At 51.0% G+C, this 12,017-nt stretch overlaps 4 protein-coding genes across 4 annotated transcripts; 3 read left to right on the top strand and 1 right to left on the bottom strand.

Annotated features, from left to right (window-relative positions):
• Positions 1-3,925: 3,925 nt before the first annotated feature.
• On the bottom strand, positions 3,926-4,869 carry BJX67DRAFT_10773 (uncharacterized protein). The gene is made up of 2 exons (XM_071024269.1): positions 4,385-4,869; positions 3,926-4,275 (listed from the first exon to the last, which is right to left on the bottom strand). Exons 1-2 carry the CDS (start codon positions 4,679-4,681, stop codon positions 4,081-4,083), a joined length of 492 nt encoding a protein of 163 aa, XP_070891494.1. The 5' UTR covers positions 4,682-4,869; the 3' UTR covers positions 3,926-4,080.
• Positions 4,870-5,522: 653 nt separating this feature from the next.
• On the top strand, positions 5,523-8,289 carry BJX67DRAFT_10498 (uncharacterized protein). Its single transcript, XM_071024238.1, has 4 exons — positions 5,523-5,976; positions 6,096-6,414; positions 6,475-7,090; positions 7,150-8,289. The coding sequence occupies exons 1-4, from the start codon at positions 5,867-5,869 to the stop codon at positions 7,932-7,934; spliced, it is 1,830 nt and encodes a 609-aa protein (XP_070891495.1). The 5' UTR covers positions 5,523-5,866; the 3' UTR covers positions 7,935-8,289.
• BJX67DRAFT_11206 (phytanoyl-CoA dioxygenase family protein) lies at positions 8,289-10,549 on the top strand. Its single transcript, XM_071024334.1, has one exon. It carries the CDS (start codon positions 8,644-8,646, stop codon positions 9,874-9,876), a length of 1,233 nt encoding a protein of 410 aa, XP_070891496.1. The 5' UTR covers positions 8,289-8,643; the 3' UTR covers positions 9,877-10,549.
• Positions 10,550-11,222: 673 nt separating this feature from the next.
• BJX67DRAFT_376327 (NADAR family protein) lies at positions 11,223-12,002 on the top strand (the record flags this gene model as incomplete). Its single annotated transcript, XM_071031852.1, has 1 exon — positions 11,223-12,002. The coding sequence occupies one exon, from the start codon at positions 11,223-11,225 to the stop codon at positions 12,000-12,002; it is 780 nt and encodes a 259-aa protein (XP_070891497.1).
• Between the last annotated feature and the right edge of the window lie 15 nt (positions 12,003-12,017).

The following is a 12,017-nucleotide window of genomic DNA, read 5'->3' on the forward strand; positions in this document are numbered from 1 at the left end:
AGCCAAAACCCTGATAATCTCACGACAATGCGAACACAGCGCCCAAGGCAGAGAGAGAGGGCTTTACCCACTTCGGAAGCGGGGTCGAAGCTGGAGGAGACCGTTGGGAGATGGTTGTGACATCGTTAAACCTGCACTCCGCAGATAAGACGCACTCCCCCGCCAATTCTCAAGTACCTGCAGCTTGTTCCGGGTATTCATCGATTCCGAACGACCACGAGGACCGAACGTCCTGGTCTTCCTGCGTCGAAGTCGGCTTTACAAACCCAATAGACTCGGACCTTGAACTGAACCCTAACTAACACAACTCTAGCCTTTTATGTAAATCTTCAAGCGGAGCAACTTCATCATTCATTATCTTGGACGATAGTGAATTGTCAAAACCAGCATAAGCTTCCAATTTAGATTCCGCTTGCTTCTTGGCAGGTCTATCAACATACCTTCCATTACTATGTCAACTCTAACCCAATCGCTACCGTTGTCTTATACTTTGTTCCCGTGCTGCACCCTTGGTTCTTGCGAAGTATTCCTGCTATTGCTTCCCTGTGGTTCTGTCCTCACTAGCCCAATAGCCCACCCTCAGCGCTTTTCACCACACAGGGAACATAATTGTGACTTTGCATTTGAACAAGGTGTTCGTGAACAGATACTGCTAGGCGTTAAAGTTTCATTCTTCATAAAGATCTTGCAAAGCCATAGTCTAAGAGCCTAATGATTGCCATCTGTGTAATTGGCCTCCGTCAATGCCTTGATGCATATCTGACCTGAATGTATGAGTCCGCCACCACTAGACTAGGCATAGATGATATCTGGAATAATATTCCGCTGGTAGCTAACGAAACGTCCTTTCGCAACAGGTTTCTGAACCTGACTGCCATCACCCAAGTATCTGTAACAGAGGGCGGTATATATTGCCTCATTGTTCGGCAAGATTGGGCTGAGGATGTCGCCAAGTTCGAGCACGCGGAGATACCGACTTCTAAGTACTATTCGTTAGCAGACGCCATGGGAATAGACAGAGAAGAAAAGCTGATGTTTTCACATCCAGTCTTAGCAGCCCATATTTTCACGTCCATCGAACACGAAGTAAAAGTCTCTCATCGCCTGAGTTATCGGGGGCCTCACAAACTAGCGCAACGTAAGATTTGCTCCAGCTAAGCTGAAGATTAAACACCTTCACAGCCGAGAGGGTTGTTTCATCATAAGCAATTGTCTTCACCCGGAATTCTCCTTGTTCGTTGGGCGGGCTCCCGCGGTTGAGGCGACAAGATCGAAGGCAATCCTGACACCAGTTGTTCCATGTGGAGCGTCAGAAGTGCCTTTAACAATCTTCCTGTAAAACGGAAGCCTCAAGACAACGTGGTGTTTTATTTTCTCTTCGTAATCGGAACTTTATCGTCCTCCAGTAAATTGGCCGTGCCGTAATCAGAACCTCGACGCAGCAGCTCTGAACAGTTTGGTGAGGAGTGAAGCAGGCACTATCGGCATTTTACCGCTCCACTAGAAAGGCCAACCCTTCTAGGGCCGGCTAATTTGGTGGATATACTCTGGTCAACACCCCCCGTGGGGGAACATTGTGCCAAGATGCTGGATAGTCTTTTGGTTCCGCGGCTACGATAGCCTTCGCGGGTGTCTTGCACGGTTGCAATAACGTTTTGTGGGATTATTTCATCCGCTGGTACGTGTGGGATTCGAACGCTGCGGGGTTCTATGACTGGATTTGCATGTTTTTAGGTTCGAAGCCTCATGATACCCGGCTGATAACTCTTGGAATTCGTTCCCAGTGGTAAGAGATGTCGCGTTCGATAGGAGGAGAAGCTGGGATCGGCTTTGGAGGCATTGCGGGATCAAGCCCCATCATCCTCCGGGACGATCTGGTGTCGCACGAAAAATGTTCAGCCCTTAGAAAGAGCAATCTTGACTAACACCCGGGAATCAGTGGACGGCTATCCTAAGCCATTCTTCCATCAACTTATATCTCACTGGAGGCAGAGAGAGTGAGTATATAGCTTCTGTAGGAATGCAGAGGTACGAGCTTACCCGATAGATGTCTGGTTGAACCGATAAGCTCGAAACATAGGATTCAGATTCTTCGAGAGGCCGAGTGGGATATTCTTCCGAATGGGAATGGGTAAAGGATGCTTATACTTCGTGTCCAAAGGCCAGCTGGCAAAGCTCGCTGGAAGAACGCCCGTGCTGTCAAAATCGACAACCCATAAATTCCCAGACCGGTCGATGGGGAAGTTGTCGCGGGAGATATTGCTGTACTAGCACAGTAATGGCTCACCGCTAAAATCCACCGTACCAAAATCCTGACCAGTCCCGGACCCGAGTTTCTCAAGAAGCTATTTAGTTGGAGTTAGTGACAGACGTCCATCCATCTATAGGCGAAATCACTCCTCCGCGGCCGGCATTCTAAAAATGCTTCTTCGCTTCGTAAACAATGCGCAGCTTGGAGCATCCACGAGATAAAAGCTTACACAATTAATAGAATCCTGCAACCCTTGCACCGAAGCGCATATATTTGCTGCCTCGCGATCCTTAAAAAAACATATGTCTGATATATCTGCCCGGCGGGCCAAAGTTTCCAAAGACTCCTCCCTCAGGCGGCTCCACAGCAATCAGCTCGGCCAGCGCCTTTGCCCGCTCTTCGTCAGAGGCAAAGCGACGGATATCGATGTACTCCATCACGAGGTACGCACTCGAGCTGTGTTCTGGAAGCTAGGCATGATAGAGTTCTGGGATGCGGATTGTCCACTCGGGGGTTGCGTTGATGCGAGAGGAAAACAACAGCTGAGCATGGGCTTCGGCAATTTTGGCATTGTTATACTTGATAAAGAAGACCTCCCCGTTCGCGGCAGTGTAGGTAAGCCGATTGCGGCCGAGGCGTTCCTGATTGCACAATTTAACGACTTGGTCTTTAGAAGGCAGGTCTGGGACAAACCTCGGGAGGGGTTGAATATTTCCCTATCAGTGACAATCATGTTCCATACCTCGGAGTAACACTGTAATTGCAGCTGAAGTTGAAACAAAGCCAAGCGTTGAAGCAATAAATGTATCGAGAGATGAGAATCACAACAACAGTGACAGAATCCCCAAAAACTCAAGCATCTGATGATGGAGATGATCTTGCTGAACTACTTAATAAACTGAGAATCGGGGGCGGGTCTGATGGTTTCAGAATCACGTGGCAACCCTCCCAGGGCGTTATGTGAGCCAGGGAGGTGCGAACTACGGGGAGATTCTAGATGACGAAGCGCGGAGGTAAGCGATCCTCGAGGTAAAAGCGGATGAAGAATCTAGGTTGCTAACTAAGAGCTCCGTAGCGATATTTATACCTGCGATGAGGCCTCTGATACGCCTTCACGATATCCATATTAGGAAAGAGCGACTCAATGAAGGGATTGAAGGGAGAATAAAGGTTTGAGAAGAGGGGTGAGAAATGACGCTGGCCGATATAATCGGAGAATGAATTAATCCGTCACCGATGTCGATGACGGTCGACACATTATGTCATTCGGGGTTCTGATTCTTTTTCATATTCTTCCCTCTTATACTCTGAGTAGTTCAACGGGACAAGATAAACAAACCTAAGGGATAACCCAGAATCAGTCAACGGAAGATGGTGTTCCCGTTACAGGTGCCGATGAGGTGAGGGGCGGATTGTGCTCAACAGCTGCCCGAATTACGGTTGCCGACGAGACGTTCGGCTTCGGGTATTCAGTTTTGTTGCATTGGAATGCCATCAGGATTCGAGATCGGGGCGGCATGACTTGAATGAGAGGCCCAGGGGTTGGTTGAGAGGTGCGGGCCTCCAAAAATTCCAAATCCAATCAGTTAATGGATAGCTGGAAGGGTCCAATCTGTCGTGTTCCGTTGTAACTTGCGTCTTGTGTAACGCTGGTGATCTGTGGCGAGTACAGAGTAGTTTTGGGGTGGCTCGCTGGTCAAGTCTTGAGGAGGCCGCCTCAGGATTCACCATCCAAGAAGAAAGGAGTGGCGGTGCTCGTCCCAATACCAAGCTGTCGGCGGCTCAGGACAGTGATGTGAGTGGGGTTTGGAATTCGGAAGGGAACTACCTTATCTTAATCGGCGATAGGGTTCGATAGTGTCTTCCGGGGTTGGAAGTCTGGAACTCGAAGGCAAAAAATAGTTTGCCGACCACGACAGAAAGATCTTCCATCTCGCTTCTGATATCGCATTGCGAGTTGAAAGTCTCAGCTGTGCACCATTTGAGGAGGATCCCCCTCGGAGCGTGGCTATTGGCGGAACAGGCTGGTCCAGACCATCAGTCTGTCTGTGTGTTCAAGCCACTTCTTGGACACATGTGCGGGAAAATTTGCTGTGCGCAGAGTGGCAAAGATGAAGGCGCAAGACCACTCACTCGGCAATCGAAATGTTTGGAAACTTCGCATTTTTGATAACCATGAATCTGGAGGCACATGGGGATGGCACCACGGACCGGCTTCCATGCTGCCAACCCGTGATGGCAGAGGAAAACAAAAGTGGTAAAAATACAAACAACTTGAAAAAAAAAGAAGGAAAAAGGAAAAAGCCGCGCGCCGGTGAGACGCTTATCATCACCGACCTGGGACAGCGAGACGGAAGGATCGATGGAGAGTTTTCGCCAGGGGAGTCCGTGCATTGGGCTGGTAGCTTTGACCTCAGTCACAAGTGGCATTCGCAGCTTCAGATGATCAGCTGTCTGGTTTGGATGGGCCGATGACACAGTCAGATGGTCTCGAAGGCGGCGATTTCAAGATGTTCGCTGTTGACAACGCCTTCGCAAGGGAGAGCGCATCGTGCAGAGAACCCTCCAAGTACAGAGCAGAAAACGGAAAACCCCTTCCCCGGCCAGCCCGGCCTGTTCGGCCAAAATTAGGCCTTGCCACATGCTGATTGGTCCAGAAGAGCCTTGCTGATGCGAATCCCCGCTTCTATTTGGGGCCTCGAACATCCACGATCAGTGGATGGGCGTTTGGTGCAGGCTGCGAAGCTGTTCATTGGCTCGCTCCCGCCATGGAGGCGTTTCTGAGGGTGTCAGTTCTTCCAAGTTCTCAGCTTCTTTTCCAACCCGGGGTCGAGCCTCCCATCGCCTTGACGATGCGATGCTGGAAAGAGCTCAATTTGCCGTAGGTGAACTGGTCCGTCAGAAGTATCTCGACCCGGACGATTGATTGGCAAGATAATCTAGACAAAACAAACCCCAGCGCGTTCGGTCCTCGCGGAAACAAGATTGATAGAACAGGCCCCGGAAGAGCACCTGCGCTCAGCATTTCGCGATTCACGGCTGCTAAATCCCTTCGAGGAATTTTCTTCGAATAGTCATCAACACCGAGTGACCATAAGAAGTATTATTATAGCAAGAGCCTTCGAACAGCCAGCCTCGTAGCATCTTTGGCAGGGGCCACTGGTGTGACTTCGTACTTTTCCACTGCAGTCTTTTCAAAGTTCCCACTGCAACCCCCTCCAGGGCTCTCTCTTCCACTTTCCATCGTCTCTTCCGATCCCAGGTGCTGGACAAAGCCTAATTACTGGCCATTTTTTTTTTTTCATTTTCGGCCGGACTGCCGTTTGTTCTCTTCGACTTTGGACCCTCTCCGTCGTCGCTTCTAGACGGATCCAACAGAGGAAAAAGAGAAACCCCGAGCGGGCTCTGCGGAATCTGAAAGAATCCAAAATGCACACCACCAGAATCGGATAATTCTAGAGTGCAAGTTAAGGAGAAAGAAGCTCCTCAATGCTACTCAGTTTCTCTAATCGACGCTGAGTGGCCCAGTTTGCCTTTCTCCTCACCCCTGGCATGATTGTGCTGGACTAGGCCCCAGCGTCCAGCAAAAGAGCGTGTTGCACCCCAGTCGACAAGATGTCTGCGAAAGCTGTCACCACCCTCCCAGAAACCGCTCAAGCTGTGGATGATGACCAGTTTCCCGCCATCTTCTGGAAAAGGAGATTCGACCTACGGCATCCGTCTCCGTAAGTTTCTACATATTTCATATTCTGATCTGCAAATTCAGACAAAGATCCAGTATCAGGAGACCTTCCGTCTCGCCCAGTGTGTGCATCCCACGAGTCCAGCTAAACTTATACTTTAGGGATCCTGTGATTGCAACTCTCGATATAGAATACAATGAGCTAACGAGGGCCTGGAAAAGGCTCCAAGAGATCCTCCCACTACCAGACCAGGTGCTTTTTCAGCAACGCCCACAGCTTTCCCAAGATGTCCAGCATCTTATACGGGATATCCAAGCCCTCTGGGCCTCCCATCCGCAGCAACAGCGTTTTAGTCGGCCAACAGACCTCTGCAACGTTTTCCTGGCGACTCTCGATTGGCATACGCTGCCGCTGACGACTCTTCCAAGTCACCAGTTCTATTCTTCCCTCCTTTACGCCGCTCTGCAGTCTATTATCAAGGTAAGCTTCTGGTATTTCTTTTTTTCATAACGGTCTGTTAGATCTAATGTACAAGATCAGGCATCTGCGAATTATCCGAGGATCATTGACGGAGTAATGAAAGCCTTGGTCAAAGTGAACCAATCCATCTGTCCGTCAGCGGACGCCGGGCCGCCACAGCTCACACAAGACTTAATACCTCTAATCGCCAAATTCTACTCTCTCACCTTCTTCTTCGTCGGCGAGTTGATGGACTGGTACACTCGGAGATTTAAATGTCGATTACTGAATAGCCTGCACGAAGATGTATATTCCGACTTTTCCAGCCTTATTTCAACCATCCAGGGCAGCGCAAAGGCGTTTGTTCACCGCTCGGTCAATGATATGGACCTCAGTGGCAACGACTATGGAAATAACCGAGATTTTTCTGATCATACCGACCTCAAGCTGTACGAGGAGGCCCGATTGAGCCAAATAGGCAAACGGCATATTAACCGGCGATTTGCGGCCCAGAATGCATTGACTCGGTTACTTATATGGGAGATTCAACGTAACGCTGAACAGCGGGCCCGGTTGATGGAGCAAAAGCGTATACTTCTTTCGCAAATTCTTGATACAGCGAGTCAACGATTGCGATCTGTGGCCCAACAGAGCAGTGGGATTACCTGCTTGACGACGGCACCAGGGCAAGATTTGCGTAAGTGAACACCATTCATCTTTGGTAGGACCTCAAGCTAATATTTGTATTTCCCGGAGTTCGATCTCCTACACCTTCAGAAACATCCAAACATAAGTACACCCGCGTCGAGCTGCAGCTAGCTTCAGCACACCTTCAGGACTACTTCGATAGCGAGGACCAAATCGCCGACTATCAACCCGATGTGAGCGTGACGGTAGAGGACAACGTCATGGAAGGGTTAAAGCAATGGGCCACGAGCACATATTCTCAAATCCTGGCTATTGGAAGTTCGCCAAACACAGATTCTTCTAGTCCTGTCGCACTCATCTCGGCCTGTTATGCCAACCTCGCACTAGATGCTCGGCTTCCCGTCGTTTCTCACTTTTGCTCCCTTCCGCCAACTGCGAAGCAGGGATTGACGCTGTTCCAGCAGGGCCTCATTGCACTGGTATACAGCTTAATCCGCCAATTGATCGAGCACCTCCCCCCGGTAGCAAATGGAACCCCGGCTTGTACTATCAAAGCAGAACATGTCACCCTTCTAGACGGCACACTTGCCTCGTGGAAAGAAGTATTGTCTCTGATAGACGCTTTGCTCTACTACGCGCCTCCGCTGCTGTTGTGTATCGTAGATGGACTGGATAAGCTGCAAGATCCATCAACCGACGAGTATATTCGGTCCCTGGTTCGAATTTTCGTGAGCCACACGCGGAAACCGCCCGACGCGATACCCGGTCACCCGAATGTCTTGCTCAAGGCTTTGTTCACCGTCGCTGGACGACCAGATTCGCTGGTGAGAATGCTGTCTGAGAACCCTCTCACTCTGAGTGAATCGAATGGCACAGCTGTCGAAACCCCATGAGGCTCCGACTCTGGTGTTGAAATCGCGACGGATGCGTAACGTGGAATCAAAACAAAGGGCGTTCTCTCTTGTCTAATACCCCTTCTTTTTGCCTAATCCCGTGCCTCATGGCCACATTCACACTCTTCCTCTCTTCTCGCCTCATTTACCATCTCTCATTTCGTTTAGGTGCAGGCTGCATAGAATTTAGCAGTGGGTCGCATGAATACAGCTGGGGCCGGATATGTTATGTCGGGAGTCATCAGTTTCTTCGTCTCATGTCTATAACTAAGTATTACCCCCACAGTACATTGTTCGTGGGCAGCGATCATAGAATTTCTTCGGTTTGTGTTTTTTGAACCTCGTCCTGCTCAGACCACCCGAAACTCCTGGACCTGTGAAATCAGGCTGATGGTGCCTCTCCGACAAGTAACGCACGGAATTAGGTTTCCGATCCTCGTATGGCCCAGGAATCTAGGGCTCATTTCTTTGATCAACATCCTCTGTCACTTTCTATCCCTTTAGTCATGGATAAGCGCATCCCAGCTCCTTATTGGACTGGCCCGAGTGGGTAGACTGCTGCTGTCCCAAAGCTCGGGGTTTTTTCCGGACACGACTCGGAATTCTTCATCCACACAGGACGGGATTTATACCCCGCCTTTTCACCACGCAGAGGGGAGCGCTGTGTCGGGCCATACAAGCTGTCGCATGGATATTGAGATGAGGCACCATGACTCTCACAAACGGGTACTATCCACCCATCCGCAGCAGACTCTTCCACACCGAGGCCTCTGTTAGCCTAGATGATTTCAAGAAGATCTGCTCGCGCGCGGCAGACCCAAAATCCTATCCACTGGCATCAACCGTGCAAAAGAATATCCCGATCTACGATACATCGTCTCTCAACCCATTAGACGCCGACCAAACCGCTGTTTTGCAAGATGAATGGTACCACATCCTTGAATCCGGGCCCGGCATCTTCGTCTTAAAGGGCATGTACCACCCCTCGAAATATTCAGCAACTTTATCAGCCACGAACGATGCCTTCCAACGGATAATCGACAAGGAGCGCGAGTCCGCAGGGATAAAGGGCGACCATTTCGCAGCAGGGGGGAAGAATGACCGGATTTGGAATTCGTTCAGCAAACATGCTTTCGCGGACCCGACTTCATTCATCGAATACTACTCGAATCCGTGGCTGCGGGTCGTGAGCGAGAGTTGGCTGGGGCCGGCATACCGCATCACCGCGCAGGTTAATATCGTTAAACCGGGCGGTGCCGCACAAGATAGTCACCGGGATTACCATCTGGGCTTCCAGGATCTCGAGCGCTGCGCCGCTTTCCCGCGAACTATCCAGCGCGCCAGCCAGTATCTTACACTACAGGGTGCGGTTGCGCACAGCGACATGCCGGCCGCGAGTGGGCCAACCCGCCTCCTACCCTTCAGCCAGACATATGAACCGGGATATCTAGCCTGGCGACGAGATGATTTCCGGGCCTACTTCTTAGAAAACTACGTTGCACTCCCGCTGGAGCTAGGTGATGGGCTATTCTTCAACCCAGCCGTCTTCCACGCCGCGGGAGCAAACGAAACGGAACCTGGCGCTGACGGAGTCGGATTCCACCGCAAGGCGAATCTTCTACAGATCGGGTGCGCGCTCGGGAAAACCATGGAGTCGATCGATGCGGTTCCGATTGTCGAGCGATGTTGGGACAAGATGGTTGAGCGGCTCCGCGATGCGGGAGGGACTGTGGATGACGAGCTTGATACGCTAGTGAAAGCAATTGGGGATGGATACGCGTTTCCGACAAACCTGGATTTACGGCCGCCGGCGCCGAACGGAATGGCGCCGGAGAGTGAACAACAGCTTTTGCTGAGGGGGTTGAAAGAGGGATGGGGTAGGGAGCGTGCGGTTGAGGAATTGAAAAAGTTGATTCAGGATTCAAGTGCTGCTGCCGCGTGATCTTTCTATCCGAAGGACAGAGGGACGTCGTGCAATGCAAGGCTCAGTGAACTGGACACAAACCCTAAAACTCTTATGAGCAGGACCGTCAACCTTGGAACTCACAAGATATTGCCATAAATAGCAACCCGAATACATTCCCGTCATGAGGAAAGAGCCTCCGGTTTCTATTCTGATACGGAAGGAGCTACCCTGACCGGTGGTTTCCATTTGCGTACTGCCCCTGGTGGTTTTAGCTGTCAGGAGCAAGTACACAGGGCGCTGAGTCGTTCTTTCCTCTCTCAACTACTAGCGGACCTTTTCATAGTAGACACTTAGAAGCAGCTGAGGCACTAATACTAGTACTACCCACTCCTCTTAGAATTCTCCATCTCAGTCAAAATTTATGATGGGGATCGTGGCTGCCGCGGCTTGTCTTGAACTCGCCAGAGCCCTCCATGCCATGCCTGTCGCGACCCTTCTCAACCCAAGTCATCGACATCTCCGCACCATATCCCCAAACATCACCGGTTTTCCCCAAGCCATGATACTATTTTTAGCAGATGCACGAGTCATGACGAGAGCCGTTGCCTTACGCATTCCAGACACAAGGTCACCTAGTGAGATCGCCCGTGTCGCCGCGAGCATTTGGTGCCAGGTTCCTCCCTCCCAGGAAAGAAAAAGTACTTGAAGGAAGCGGCTCAGTCACTTCGCATCAGGCTAAGAGGAAGATCCTGCCGGTACTCGGGATTCTTGGCCTTGAGTCGGTTTTGCGTGACGTGCAGGGTGGTGCAGTTCCACTCCCTGTACTTGTCAGAAAGTACCAGTTCTACGAGGACTACTACATCTCAGGTTTGGACATGGTAGAAGCAGCATGCTCCCCTGGAGTCGAAAAATAATTCTTCAGATCCGACGTCGTGGCTGTCACCGCAAAGCGTTAGGGCTATCCGCTTCCATGGGTCAGGTCCCACGAGAGTGGATGGACCATGGCGAGGGGGACGAGACAACTTCCTGATGCTTATCAAGATCTGCCAGACCAAACCGCAGACGCAAAACACTTTCTCGTTAACCAACCTGGAAGATTTCAGGCTCTGTCGCAGGGATGATCGCGCCGCATCAACCACATCGACCTTGGAAAGGGCAGGGCGAATACGAGCCGATTGGGGACTGCGCCACAGAGCTTGACAAGTGACACAACTTTATCGCAATCAGTCCTTGACTCACATTTTTCTTCACAGCCTCACGGCTGCGCCTCACACGAGCTGCTTTCTGGAAAAATTTCTGGTTTATGAAGAGCAAGAGTCCCGAGAGATATCCACTTGTTTGAACAACTACTACGGACTCAGAACGCTTACCTTCCGAACGCGATGTCTCAAGATCAGTCAAGAAACCAGTACCTGGCGAACCCGGACGTCCGCGTAACGGACTCACACATATACTTCCTTCGGGGTGTCTGCTCCAACTGGCACCCAAGCCCTCATCCGTTCAAGGGCAAACGGGCCCTGGAGTTGTGTCTCTCCCAACTCGACACCTTGCAGATCCCTCATCCAGCCGAAAATGCCACTTCGACGCGACTTCTCCAGACGTTTCCCTTCCGGCGGGGTGAGCAGTGGATGATGGCCATGAAAGCCTGGCTATTTGAGCGCGGCTCGGTTCCTCTCGGTGAATCTGCCCTTATAGATGGTGACCATGGTGACGAAGATTGGAAGGATTCCAAATCCTTCCAAAAACTGCGGGCCGATCTTCTCAACGTCAAACCACTGTCAGGAACAGCGGATCCCCAACGGAAAACGCTCTGGGAATCGTCCCTCTGTCGCATCATGCGGACAAATTCACCGAAGTCGCAAAAGATGCTCGGTCGCAAGGTGCCGAACTTTGACGATGGTCTGTGGACCAAGGCATCGCGTGTGATCGTGGTGGCCGGGTGTATTGCCCGCGCAGAAGTCGATGACCAGCTCAAGGGGCTGTATCTTGCAAGCGACGGGAGGGTCTTCGTAGAGGGGAGTCGGAAAGATAGGGTTTGGGGGGTTGGGTTGGACTGGAAGAGTAAGGAGATTCTTGATGAGAGTAACTGGCGGGGGACAAATCGGCTGGGAGAGGCTCATAATGAGGCAGCGCGACACTTTGGAAGGATCGGTACACCGTAGAGATTCCTTTGCGTC

This window comes from Aspergillus lucknowensis (genome assembly GCF_044049455.1).
Source record: "Aspergillus lucknowensis strain CBS 449.75 chromosome Unknown BJX67scaffold_1, whole genome shotgun sequence".
NCBI classification, from domain to species: Eukaryota; Fungi; Ascomycota; class Eurotiomycetes; order Eurotiales; family Aspergillaceae; genus Aspergillus; species Aspergillus lucknowensis.

Coding starts and splice junctions, on each gene's coding strand:
- BJX67DRAFT_10773 (XM_071024269.1), bottom strand. CDS start 4,681: ATGCCACTTGTGACTGAGGTCAAAGCTACCAGCCCAATGCACGGACTC. Junction 4,276..4,384: donor CCAAACATTTCGATTGCCGA/GTGAGTGGTCTT, acceptor GGTCTGGACCAG/CCTGTTCCGCCAATAGCCAC.
- BJX67DRAFT_10498 (XM_071024238.1), top strand. CDS start 5,867: ATGTCTGCGAAAGCTGTCACCACCCTCCCAGAAACCGCTCAAGCTGTG. Junction 5,977..6,095: donor GACCTACGGCATCCGTCTCC/GTAAGTTTCTAC, acceptor CTTATACTTTAG/GGATCCTGTGATTGCAACTC. Junction 6,415..6,474: donor CTCTGCAGTCTATTATCAAG/GTAAGCTTCTGG, acceptor GTACAAGATCAG/GCATCTGCGAATTATCCGAG.
- BJX67DRAFT_11206 (XM_071024334.1), top strand. CDS start 8,644: ATGACTCTCACAAACGGGTACTATCCACCCATCCGCAGCAGACTCTTC.